Raw genomic sequence first — 14,142 nt, 5'->3', positions numbered from 1 at the left:
AACAGATAAACAGCACATACACATTATGTATGTGTGTGTACAGACCACACATGCTGTTGTCCATCAGTGCAGGTATTAAAGTGTGCAGATAAGTAAAGATTACTTGAGGGTGAAACAATTTGAAGAGATCACTGTCTCCCTTTGGTAAAATTCCTTCTGTTAAATTAACTTAAATGATGTTACATATTTATATAACCATTAGCATACAGTATGTTTCTGCTTTGCATTTCACGCCTGATTGTACACCCTTTAACAGCTCAAAACACCATTTTTATCCCAAATCTTTCTTGAGTTGTAAGTACAATTCAGAGGAATATCCTGCAAAACCCCGGTTTGTCTTTCATTGTCTGATTCTTTGGATGACTGCATGATCCTCGGCCAGGTGAGGGGAATTTCACTTCATTAATGTTGGTGTGGTTGTGTGTTTTCTGTCTGCTTACACAGGAAACCCAAAAGGAGTTATGCTTACCCACGGGAACGTGGTGGCAGATTTCTCAGGCTTCCTCAAAGTAACAGACGTGAGTGACTATGTTTTCTTTTGTCCTTTTCCTAGGAAATCTTTCATAGCAATACCCCAGATACCCACCAGTCAATCAAGATGTAAATATGATGTCTGACTTTGCTAAGAGTCTGGTTCAGTATCAGTCTGGTTTTATTTTTTTTTATTTTTCCCTATAACTTCTATGACAGTCGTCGTGTTGCAAGAGCCTTTTTAACCTAATTGTTTCCTTTCTTCTGACTACTGCAGAAAGTAATTTTTCCCAACCAAGATGATTGCCTCATTTCCTTCCTGCCACTGGCTCACATGTTCGAGAGGCTCATTGAGGTAAACGGCCTGAACATAGATCCTTAAACCACAGGATTGAGATGGTTATGCAATCGGATGCTTGGAGTGTGGTGGGGGCAGAGGAAGGATCTGTGACTTTATAGGCATTCATGTGAAACTGTTTAATGTGTGGGAAGGATAAGGAGTGGGAGGTAGGGAGAGGCTCTGTTTTTCTTTTCCTTTTCCTTTGGTTTAGTTTTTCAACTCTAATGATGAAGGCCATACCTGCCTTTTACAGCCACTGGTGTTTATGCTGCATCATTACCTACCTTACTGAAGCTTGTACGGGCGCGTGCACGCACGCACACACACACACACACACACACACACACACACACACACACACATATCTGACAATAATATTACAGTATACTCTGTTAGGCACACAGGAAACAACATTATTGAAAGAAATCAGGTTAAGGAAGGAGATTCTATTTGCACATTTACACATTTACTTTTAAACCTGTGTTTACCTGCGGCTGATCAGTAATCACATGTATCTTCTGTTTTACCTTCTACCATAGTTTTTAAACCAGAGCTGGCATACTGTGTGTGGCAAGTGTATTTGTGCTGTTCAGTTTTTTGTTTGGATCATTTGGACTGACGGGCACAGTAATAGGAGCATGCACCATTTGTCCTTACAGTGCCTGACTTCTACTTTTCATCCGTGGAAAACCACTTTCTAGTTTTTAGTAGTCATGCCGGAAGAGCAAAGCTGCAAGGAGCTACATTATTATACAGCACTTTTGCCAAAGGGATTCCTTCTTAGACTGATGTCACTTTATTATGCACTTGCCCTAATTAGTCAAACTCGGTTAAGCGTTTACATCTCCAACACATCAGGTTTGTCCTCCACACATGTAGCTGAGTTAAGCTCAGTTGCATTTTACTCAGCGTGTAAGAAATTAGGAAACAAGATAACAACAAACAAAGAAAATGTAATCAGTAACGGTTGCATCAGACTATATCAGGGGCCCTTGGTGTTTGTGTCTGCTTAGTCATATTTGTCATATGTTGGCTTATAAAGGCACATCAACAACAAAACCCAGTCACATGAAGTCCCACAGGAAACATCAGATCTGTTAACAACCCTACAGTGCATTCTAGCTTTTCCTGTTTTAGTTTCTTATCATCATACCCAGATGCATTGGTAGTTTGGTCAGCTACCGAGCGCTATTTTAATTTGTTCTGCATGTGTGTGTGTGTGTGAGAAGTGTCATGTGTGTATCACACAGCCAAGTTGAACCTGCCTGGTTTGTTTGCCTGCAACACACAAGCAGAGTTGTCAGTGGCTTAAGACTCAGGAAACCGTCTAACTTCCCCAGAGAGCAGCACATCAGACCGCACAATTGAAGCAAGCTCAAGAGTCTCTCTTACACACACACAAAAACATCTCTCCATTTCTGATAGGCCAGCCACTGATCTCTCAAACAAAGGCCAAAAAGAGGTTGTACCTTCCACTTTGCTGTGTCCTCAGATGGCCTGCAGAAACAGGAACAGGGTCATAAAAGGTGCATGTTTTTACTGCCACTTGACAACAAAGGTTGTGTGCTGAGTTAATCCTTATTCTAGTCCATATTCTGTCTGTGTAAGTAGAAACCTGCAAATTATCGTAAAAGGTTGTGTGTGTGTGTGTGTGTGTGTGTGTGTGTGTGTGTGTGTGTGTGTGTGTGTGTGTTGTGTGTGTGTGGTAAAAACACTTTGAAGATCAGGCCTACTTAACATACAGTAATTTTCATTTGAAATATAAATATAATAATACTAATAATAATATAAACTAGCCAATTGGCTAACACTGGCACATTTACAGAAATGTTCATTAATGTGCATTGTCCTAATCAAATAAATAAATAAATATCTTTTGCATTTCCACTCAATTTGTACAAGAATAATCAACCGACTCCAAGTTGCAGAAAAACATGCATACTACACATCAGTTTTCTTGGTTTCTTGGTTGGTCATTTCCTGTTTTCTGCATTAATGAATTTAAAAAATGTGATACTTGTACTTTACTCTGGTATTTTCCTATTATGCTAACTTCTTATTATACTTTACTCAATTTCAGTTTGAAATATTGTACTTTGTATTCTATCGCTATGCTATTTGAGTAAAGATTACGGAATTTCTATCAACTTAGTTTGATCTAAAACCTTAAATTATTTTACCCGTGTCAGTGTTGAGATTTTGTCTATAGAAGATACCTCACAGCTAGTGACGTTAGCCCCACTATTTGTGTCTGTCTCTGCAGTCTGTGGTGTACTGCCATGGAGGACGAATCGGGTTCTATCAAGGCGACATCCGTCTCCTCCCAGATGACATGAAGGCCCTTCGGCCCACCATTTTTCCTGTGGTGCCTCGGCTGCTCAACCGCATGTACGACAAGGTGAGATGAACGGATAAAGAAAAGGCTTTTTAGGAAACGCATGTTTGCTTGTTCTGCTGGCAATTAAGCAATTTGTCGTTGTAGTTCAATGGGAGTTTCTCTAGCAAAAAACTGCTTTAAAAATGGATATTGTCTGGAAATCAGTCAAATGAAATGGGTCACCACTACTGTTTTGAGTCATGTTAAGATATTTGCCATCCAGTACTGTAGCTGTGATTTAGGGAGAATGAAGTGTTGGTTATCAACCATGTCTAATGTAATTGAAGTCCAGTTTCTTCGGAAATTTATATGATGTAATAAAAACCTCTAAGAGAGAATTTGTACATTTATAATGTGGGAGAAGGAATGAAAGTTTTGTTCTTGTACTTATTGTGGTGTAACCTGCTTCCTGCTCATTTTGGGGCAATTTGCATGAATAATTGTACATGTTTTTAAAAAGTTTAATGAAATAAGAAGGGCCTGTCCCCAACCAAACAAACTTGTATGTTGTCTTTGTCTCCTCTGCAGATCTTCAGCCAGGCTAACAGCCCATTGAAGCGCTGGCTGCTCAACTTTGCTGCCAAAAGAAAAGGTGCTGAAGTAAGCAGCGGGATCATTCGCAGTGACAGCTTATGGGACAAAATCTTCTTCAGTAAAATTCAGGTAAATAGTGTTTCCTCTCCCAGAGCTAAATGTGCTACTATGGACTTATGTTACATGAGCTGGTGATATCCTTTAACATCACTAAACACAACAAATACTTCTGTATGCTCAGGGCATTTTGGAAAGAAATAACTGGAGAATTTGTGGAAGTAAATTACTGTATGATGAAGGTGCCCAGTTGAAACAAAAGCCTGATTTCTACATTGGAGATTTTACCCTAAATGCCACCAGTTCTAATTTCATGAATTTCTGTGCATTTGTACAGGAAGGTTTTTTAGAAAAATACTGTTGATTTTTTATTAAGAGTGTAATACCCCAAAACCAACTAACCTGCTTCATTGGAAATGCATGGGTGTGGGTTTATATTTTAGATTTCATTGATGGTGACCAAACAGCCTACCAACGGATTCAGAATCAGATGTTGTGAAATCCTGATTAGTGCTCAGAAATACTCAGTCTCATTTTACCATCCAAGCCCAACATACTCCAAACCAGTTAGCAAAAAGAAAAAAAGAAAAACAGAAATGTAAAATACCAAAGAATTATTCAATTCCTTTGGCAGATAATTGGCTGTTCATGTTGGACCCCATTGCATACAGTAAGAAGCAGATTGGCAAAGAAAGATTTCCATAGCCTTGAAAGCCCTTTTTTATTCATTACAAACAGTAAATTCATAATTTGTTTTTGTATTAATATTATTTTAAGAAAAATTGAAAATGAAGACCTTTATGTACTAATGATTTCCTCTCTGTGCAGGCCAGCCTCGGAGGAAGACTGAGGATGATTATAACAGGAGCGGCTCCCACCTCGCCTGCTGTCCTGGGATTTCTCAGAGCAGCCCTGGGATGCCAGGTCAGACACACACAAACATTCACACAATGAATGCTGTAGGCCCTAGCAATAACAACCACATGCTTAACCCAAACCTAAACCCTTACCTTAACCGATACCTAGTTCTAACCTTAGCCTAACCTAAGTATAAACCCTTTAAACAATTTAAATAAGTGAGGACCAGACTAAATGTCCCCACTGTCAAGGCCTAAAACTCAAACTGGTCTTCAGAATGATACCAGCATACAGTACATGCACTATACACTAATGCATTAAAATACATGAATACAGCATGTGAATGCACTCAAATACCTTACACAACCCTCTTAACATTGCTTGTGTCTGTGTTTAGGTGTACGAAGCATACGGCCAGACAGAGTGCACAGCTGGCTGCACCTTTACCACACCTGGAGACTGGACCCCAGGTGAGCATTTATGTAACAGGCCTAGAAATGGAAGACAAAACCTTATCTTTGCCAGACTCACTGAACTTGTTTACTAGACTAGAGGCTCAGTACAAAGGTCTAAACGTGACGTGGTTGAGTCCTAATTTTAAGAAATGTACTATTCCCATGCTGTGACAGTGTTTAGTTAAGGTTGCTGTGTCTGTAAACCTGATGAGTGACCTGACGATCCCTGAATCCTCCTGATATTAAAAAATGTTTTTGGTGAAATTGTTCAGATAATGATGTAATTACTCAGACCATCAGGCCTTATTAGCTCTGCTCCTAGTGAACGTCATTTTGATTATACTCAATGGAAAGAAAGCAGGGCATGAGTGAAGGAGCGGCTGTAAAGTTGATCGAGAAAGGAAAAAGGAGAGGCCCAGAAGAGAAGAAAGGTGTTTGGCAACATTATTTATAGTCATAATGCCTGCTTGGGTGATTGCCAACATCAACAAGCCTGTAAAAAACAAGTAGCTATCATAACTGCCTGTACATCTTATTTACCCTTTATGCGCCCACATTTTTGTATTGGCATTGATGATAATTTTCCAAGGGAACTTTATCAAGTTGTTTAGACTTAAATCTGTTTATTCATTAGCCTTTGTTATAGCTGTCTGATCAAAGCTGCAATCTGCAACTTCCATAAAAAATTTTGTTTTTGTTATAGTTTCTGAAACTGCCACTAGATCCTTACATCATAAGACAGACAATCTGTGGAGAAAAAAAACATGCCGCTTACTACTAGGACTCCTAAAAATGTTGCAAGATTCAACCGCTCTCGAAGGAAAACAACCAATCAGATCCAAGGAGTTTCTCACGCAATTTCGATCACTGCTCGTGATGACTCAAACTATCGAACTAGGCAGCCAAATATGGATGAAGATTCTGTCACTGCATTGCCTACTTCTTGCCTGGAACCTTGCAAATGGAGTTAGGAGCACTAAGAGTGATCATTTGTTTTTTTCACAGATTACCAGCCTTGTGTATTACTCAGAATATAGTAACAGTTTTCAGCACATGTGACAAATAATATTTATAAAAGTAACCAACTGAAACTTTTAAAGTCATCATATAATAGATTTTAGCTACCGCAAAATAAGACCATGCATTTTAAAATGTTACCTTTGTTTCTTATATAAGATGTACTATACATTTGAAAGTACTGTAAATTTGCCTACCCTGACTTAATGCCTAACCTAATACATGCCTTCACCTTTTTTCCAAGGCCTTCGCACTGTAATAGCCCAAAACACATGTGCATTTGAGGTTTTTTGCTATCTAGCTGCCTGCACACAACATGAATAATAATAACACTACATCAAAATCACCACACAGCTTATTGCTGTATTACTGAGAGCCTGGTGAACCTGGTCAGTTACATTGGTTTACTCTGTGTGGACAGAGCTTTAACTACACCAGTTTTTTTGAGTAGGGTCAGTAGGTAAACCACATTGAGTATTTTAATCTTATTAAATTCACCAAATAAATCTACTTAATGGCTGGCGGGAAGGTGGAGACAAAGGTGATGAGTGAGGATTTTAGTCATCGTGAAAGTCATTGTCTGCATAATGCACACGGGATACAATTTAACAGAAGTTAAGTCAACTCAATGGCTGATACGAAACTAATTGAAGAAAATAACTTAAAAGTTCCTTAACTGTATTGTTTTGGCAGAACTATATGGAAAATTCCCAATCATGATCTTTGATCTTTAGAGCATTAAGCAGCTAGTGCAATTTGGGAGACAGTGTTGTCTTTTATGAATTTGTTTTTTAAAAGGATAGTTTTGCATTTCCAGATCTCACTAGTATGTCTCAAACCAATCACAGCGCGTGAAAGACGCTCTGGATGTCATGCTTTACCTAGCACTTTACGTCCGGTAAGCCAGACTAGTAAAAGACTAATTACATACAGTATAATGCACATTTAGAAACGGTGCTGCCAGAAACATTAAAAGAGTACTTTGAATTCTTACTTAAGGCCAGATACTGTTTGTTTACTCATATTTAACTGGAGTAGAAGTAAACTTCAAAACTTCAAAAGTCAGTTTATGAAAAAGATATCCTCATTTAATGGTACTATTAGTTGCCTTGACCCTTAAACTGTAGTAAAAATGGCACAATACAACTTGTATCATTGCCTATCAGCCAAAACCTTCAGCCTGTTGTGGGGTTTGCAGCACTGAAAAAGAACAGGTAAATAACACTCACTAGGTTGACTAACATCAAAATGTAGTCTATCATCCCCCCCTACTGTTCTGTTTTGATATTTCAGGAAATATTTGTATTTCTGTTCAACAACATGAGGGTTTCTTGTGTGAAAATGATCTCTCCTCCTCACACATTCCACATATCAAATGTGCTTATTGTAGAGCTTAATAATAATAATAAATTGAATTTGTAGTCGCTTAAAGAAAAAAAAGCTAAAGCTTAGAGTACAATGTTTAATTATAAAAGGTTGTTTGTTATTTTCTTTAGGGAATTCATTCAATAGTGGACAGTGTTAGCAGCAACAACGGTTGCATGTGTGGGGAATCAGTCAGTCCAGTTTTCTTTCCAAAAAAAAAATTCAAAAAAGGTTATTTTGGTGAGTTTTTAATTGTTTTGTTTGTTCTGACCCTGTTAATAGGTCACGTTGGGGCCCCACTGCCATGTAACCTCATTAAACTGGTCGATGTTCCTGACAAGAACTACTTTGCCGCTAAGGGAGAGGGAGAGGTAAGGAACATGATTTTGAAAGAAACATACACACTGTGTGTGTGTGTGTGTGTGTGTGTGTGTGTGTGTGTGTGTGTGTGTGGGATATTACATGCGGCCAAAGGGGGTCAGCGTTTGTGGGGTCCCATTTCTCAGCTGTACAGTCCAAACTCCAAATCCTGGTGTTATATTGAACATTGCTTATCTTAGAGCATGTGCTCAACTCGCGGCCCGGGGCCAATTGCGCCCCTTCGGATTAGCTTTGTGGCCCCTTCGACATCAAAGTAAGTGTTAGTGCGCCCGCGCGTTCTGAAAACCTTTTTGTCATTGCGCAATGTCACTTACGGCTAAATAGTAGTCTCCGACAGCGGCGTAACCGTTGTCAAGCTAGCTAAGTACCCTTTGCGTGCAAATGCCTGAGGTTTGACAAGTGATGTCTGTTGTGGTGAAATGCCCAACCATATCAATCTAGGGGTTAAAGAACGGCAGTTCCACGCCTTTTTTTTGAGGAAATAGATGTTTTTTGGGAATACTTGATGCGGCCCAGCCAAACCCAGACTCTACTTGCAGCGGCCCCCAAGTAAATTAAGTTTGAGACCCGGTCTTAGAGCCATGGTTTGGCAATGTGAACTTGAGAGGATCATCATGGGTTTATATCATCCCGGATTGATTACTGAAACCCGTTTTCAACTGTCTCTCCAAGTCTTTCTCAGACCCCTACAAGTGGTCCAACTCTGCTGCACTGTGGTGACCTTCTAACCGGACTACTGGTGGTCCACACACTCGTTTAAAAACCTTTGAAGTGGTAGCTCCGACTCTGGGGAACACCCTCCCTATTAACTACGTTCTGCAGTCTTGGTTGACGCTTTTAGAAAGCAGCTGAAACACACTTGTTTTAACTCGCTTTTGTCTCATGTTTGTAATTTGGTTTTTTAGTCTTTTAATCTTTTACCTTTATTGGTATTGTATTTTTTTGCTTTTTTATTTCTGTTTTGGATCCTACTGTATTTTAACAAATGTTTATTGTGTGAAAAACTGTATCTAAAAGGTGTTATATCAAATAAATCATTATTATTATTATTATTACTACATGTGGGTACTTCAGCAAACGATCTGAGTAGCATTGCAAAATAAAAGCTAATGCCAATAGCATTGAATACCCCATGAAAAAGAACCAAGACCCCAGTTTAAAATCATTCCATATATCTTTATTTTTTGACCTTGTTTACCACCCTCCCTAATCCCAATTGCTGCACTCAATCATTACAGGATATGGTGCTGTTCCATTTTCCAGCAGAATAGATAAATAATAATTACAATTCATCTCACTACACGCAAAAGAAAGAAAAAATCCATTCAAACCATTGATTTAATAATATGCTTACGTCTAGCTGTCCTCATTATTTACATCCACACTGTTTATGCTTTGGGACGGTAAACAACTTAAAAAGCCTATACATTACTTCTATGTGTAAACCCTCCAAAAAATGTTTTATTTTTTTTAAAAGTTAGTGGTTGTCTATTTTCCCTCAGGGAGTGGAATTCATCAGCTTTGCCTACATACAAAGCCTGCACTAGCAGCAGTGGCTGTGGGCAGCTGCATACAACCTGCATTAAATGCCCCAAAGAAATACCTCTTCAAGTCAGTCAGACGCTAACGGTGCCAGCCTTGCAGGGCAAACTGCATGCATTGCCCTGAGCCCTGGTTTTGGCGTTTCTTTTTCCTTTTACCTGACATACTATTTGTGCAAAGATGATGTAAAGAAAGTTGTGATGTGAACTGACTTGTAACCTTGATTGTTACAGTGGGCCAGTCCTTTACATAAACAAGAGATGCATGCTAACTGCTGATCACAGCCATGTGAGGGCCTTAATGAGTGAATTTCGATGGCTCAAACATTGAGATCTCTACATGGAGCAGACAGCATGATTTGTAAGGCAGGAGCTGCTACTCTCTTTACCTTGTTACCTTGATTCTGACCACAACTGAGGGTGTGGTTTTGGTCAAATTGCACGAGGTCTGATCTTTGTTGTGTCAGGTCGGGAAATGTATCAGGCCCTGCTGAGCGGCACTGCTGACAGCAGCTTGTTTGTTTGAAGAAAAATCTACTGTTTTCCACTAAGGATAAGGTCCATTACTGTTCTACAATTTGTCAGCAAGACATCTCCTTGAGCTACCTATACACACAAGACATCCTGCTTGCTGTCGTCGACTGTGGCTTTAGGTTGTGTTTGGCTGGTGGTTTAAACTGATGGAAAGAGAAGAAGCAGATTGGATGGAAAGTAGGAATGGATTGCTCAACAGAAATGTTCATGAACAGAGCATTTCATGGTTTTTTGAGTGGATAGCAGGTGGCAATATGTGAAGAATTAACATGCCTAAATTAAAACAAATCGACAAAGTAATAAAGTGAATTAAAACTTGTTATACTGTATGCTTTTGCTTTTTTCTGTACGCACATTATTGTGCCAAATTGTGTCACAATGATCTGTCTTACTGCCTGTGCTGGACAACACGAAATGCACCACGTTGTTTTGTGGTGTTTTAAATGTGCAGAAATCATTGTCACAATAAAAAACAATTCAGTTAACAGACTAGAAGCTAATCTCTCTTTTTGACTTATGTTTTCGTGTAATTATGATACAGTAAATGCATTCCTAAAATGGAAAAACATACCTACGTGTATTGCATTTCACTTAATTCTTTGTATTTAAACATTTTAAATCTTCCTTTGAAGGGGGGTGTTTCTCAAAGCTGTTAAGCCCAAGATGTCACATCTTTCCCACTGCAGGTCAATGGTCAAAGCAGCCTTAGTTTTTATATGCTTGAAGGAAAATGAGTCTGCCGGCATTCACATGAGATGCTGCTGTAGAGTGTCGATCTTCTCCTTGAAGAACTCCTTCAGCTCTGGTCTCTTACCTTCAGTGTCGGAGTCAAGCCGTTTACAATGGAGAACATCTCGTTGTGGATGTAGATTTTTTCACCTTTAATGGAAAATGTGGAAGAACAGAAAGACGTTGATGAGACCAAGATTTCGTGTGACAAGACAAGAACCCTGGGTTGTGTAATTTGGCAATATTACTATTGTTATACATTAATAAGTCTTAGCAATTACTGTAATATACAGTATTTTTAAGCTAAACCTTTGCTTATCCAAGGGACCCAGCACCTACGATACCTGACTTCAGCTTTATTTGTTTAAAGAAATAAAAATCAATAAAAAATCAATGTCAACTGAAGAATGTGTTCTGTATCTTTAGAACAAGGTTTTTTACATGTATTTTAAAGATAAGAAGACAATACTGCTACAACAAAAGGCAGAGCGAACCGTTTTGGCCTCAAACCCAAACACATAACTGCTACCTACCTGCTCAAAAGATGTGAAGCCCACTGGCCTTGCCCAGATGCACCAGATCTTTAAGGATTGCCTTCTTTAATTCCTGTTGATTAAAAAAAAATGAATTTCCATAGAATTCTTTATTATTTTTAGCCTCTATTATTAACGCCTTTGAGCAGCTTGCCACCTACCGTGTTTTTACGAGGTCCTTGGTGCCTATTATGCCTTTTTTCTTGGCCCATTCTGGCATGACTTCGGGGTCAGGAACCACAATTCCCACCAACAGGACTTGAAAGAGCAAACCCAATCGAAAAGTCAAAAGATTGTGTACTAAAAGCTCGACAATTAGCACAAGACAGAGGATTGTGTATTATATTTGTCCTGACATGAAATGGAGCACCATAGGTCATACATATTCCCAGCCCTTGCTCTTAGGACCACTAAGTGAATTTGCACCTTGGAAAGCTTAACGTGTACCCTAGATAAGATTATTAGTCTATCCGCCATTAAGATAATGGTGTTTGTTTTAGTATTCTCACCTGCAGCTATCTCCGTGAACATAGAGCTGTGCCACAGGCTCACTTCTAATGTAGATGTTCTCGATCTTCTCAGGGAGATGTACTCCGCCTGCGCCAACTTGAAGATGGTGCTTCTTCCTGTCAATGATCTTTAGTGTGCCATTCTACAGGACAGGAGTATAAATGCAAAACTAGAAAATTCCGCAGAAATTTTATCAGTGTGCCTGCTATTAGGCCCATCCACACACACACACAACATTGGAACACTAGTAGGAGTCAGTTAGTCAACATGGCCGCCAGGGACAGGGTCATGATAGGGGTGTGTGTCTGAGCCGTTTTCAATGTGTTGTATTGGCATTGTTTCCCTAGTGTACACTTAAGTCTGATAGACTCCATAGTTAGATACTGCGACCGGCCCACAGATTTCCTACATTTCACCAAAAATGACGTCTGAAGACTGAAAACTGGAGGAGAGAGAGACATTTGTTCAGGAAAAAAAATCGTCCTGCGCCCCTCCCTCTTCCTCTCAGTACGAACCTGTTGCTTTGGTGATTTCGTCAGAGAAGGGCCAGATTCTGTCTTCAATGTTTTCTGCTGCATTGGTGAACACCTAGCGCGAAATGTTTTAGTCTGATAGACTCCATAGTTACATGTCGGCGATCGGCACAAGATCTCTACATTTGACCAACTATGATCTAAAGATTAAACTGGAGGAGAGAGAGCAATTTCTTGAGAAAAAAATTAATAAATCGTCCCCAGCTGCATGTTTTTTTCATAGTTCCATCGACAGTTGGTAGATCACAGCCAACAATTTAGTCCGATAGTCTCCATATTCCATGTCTGCAACCGAACAAGATTCCCTACATTTTGACCAATAATGAAGTCTGAAGATTAAACTGAGGCGAGAGAGCAATTGTTTGAGAAACTTCCAGATATTCGTATCACAGCCTCCCACTCTGTCTCCCACTCTAGCTCTGAACATTCCACCATACACACACATTGGAAATCTGAGACGGTCTGAAAACGGGACGAAACATAAACTGGATTTGGAGAAACCTGGTTGATACCTGAAACCCATCAGCCCAATAGAGCAAAGTCTTGTTCTCGGTTTAAACTTTAATCATGTTTCTACGTTAAGTAAGGCGATGCGCACGGTCCCAAAGAGGGGGTTTTGGAGCGATTTGATGTTTCCCGAGCATTTCCATTCATGTCTATGGGACATTTTTGGCCGTTTTTTTGCCATTTACGTTTCGAACCCGCGGCAAATCTTGTTGAAAAGTCTAGACACACCATTCCCGATCAATACCCACATTTCGGTGTATTGTGTGTGCGCGTGTTGGCAACGCTCCGACTTAGCGCGCCAAAAACAGGCGGAATAATAATAATAAGTATGGGCAATAATGTCATTGTGCCAATTGCTGCTTATGCAGCACATTGGCACACTGAATGATATCCTGGGATGTTACTCATGAAAAATAAAGCATTATCAATCAAATGCCGTGCAAAATAATACATTATTAATGCCTAAATAATCTTTAGTCTGATGTAAGCTGCTGTGTGTACTCAGGCAACCATTTGCCGATGTCTCCGGTGTGAGCCAGCTGTCTGCATCCAGCGTCTCGGCCGTCCTCTCTGGGTCTTTGAGGTACCCCTTAAACACGTTTGGTCCCTTCACCCAAACTAGATGGAGATTGAAGAGTGCAAAAGAATCGAGGTCAGAGGTGAAATATAAAAAAACTTTTTGATGTAGTAATATTTTTTTTTAAATGTTTTGTTTTACACACCTCATATCTTTGGCCTTATTATCTTGGCAAGGAAGTTGCAGTCTTTTAAAGTGAATACGGATGTGGTTAAAATGTTTTTTATGTCAGTCATATGTAGTGTTTGGAGTTACTGTGTGGTGGGGTGGGGGGGAAATGCTGGGGTAACTGAGAAGGCCAGGATTGATAGAGTGACTAAAAGGGCTGGGAAAATGGTGGGAGAGTTAAATACAGTGGATCAGGTATATGAAGATCATCTAGTAAAAATGACTCAGAAAATAACGAGGGACCCGGGTCACCCTCTTCATGGTAATCTGACCGGCAGGGTCATAGAGCGTAGTGGTAGGCTAAGACCTCCTGTGACACGAACTAAGAGGTACGCTCTTTCTTTTATCCCTCAGGCTATTAGACAGCACAACACACTTAAAACGTACATTTGTATATGTTTTTTTTTTTTTTTTTTTTTTTTCATTGTATTTATGTATAATATTGTAGTGTATTTGTGGTATTGTATTTACATTTCTGGTTTTTATGGGTAAATGGCGAGTGTGAGCACTGTAATTTCCATTTTTATGGATGAAATAAACTTACTTGACTTGACTTGACTTGACTTCATGTTAAGATATATGAGTATGTAAAACAGGATTGTAAAATTTTAAACAAGCTAACAGTCGGCCCTTTGATGTGTGGAAATCATATGAC

At 39.4% G+C, this 14,142-nt stretch overlaps 1 protein-coding gene across 3 annotated transcripts in view; it reads left to right on the top strand.

Annotated features, from left to right (window-relative positions):
• acsl6 (acyl-CoA synthetase long chain family member 6) overlaps positions 1 to 14,142 on the top strand; it is a 49,803-nt gene that overhangs the window by 23,905 nt on the left and 11,756 nt on the right. For all 3 annotated transcript variants that reach the window (XM_032534559.1, XM_032534558.1, XM_032534560.1), the window contains 7 exons: positions 445 to 518; positions 749 to 826; positions 3,075 to 3,209; positions 3,717 to 3,851; positions 4,608 to 4,703; positions 5,035 to 5,107; positions 7,757 to 7,845. In XM_032534559.1, the coding sequence (XP_032390450.1) occupies positions 445 to 518; positions 749 to 826; positions 3,075 to 3,209; positions 3,717 to 3,851; positions 4,608 to 4,703; positions 5,035 to 5,107; positions 7,757 to 7,845 (680 nt within the window). The remainder of the gene's footprint in view (positions 1 to 444; positions 519 to 748; positions 827 to 3,074; positions 3,210 to 3,716; positions 3,852 to 4,607; positions 4,704 to 5,034; positions 5,108 to 7,756; positions 7,846 to 14,142) is intronic.

The sequence above is a fragment of the Etheostoma spectabile genome, chromosome 13, assembly GCF_008692095.1.
Source record: "Etheostoma spectabile isolate EspeVRDwgs_2016 chromosome 13, UIUC_Espe_1.0, whole genome shotgun sequence".
Taxonomy (NCBI): domain Eukaryota; kingdom Metazoa; phylum Chordata; class Actinopteri; order Perciformes; family Percidae; genus Etheostoma; species Etheostoma spectabile.
The sequence above is the reverse complement of the archived record's forward strand: the minus strand, read 5'-3'. Positions and strand labels throughout refer to the sequence as shown.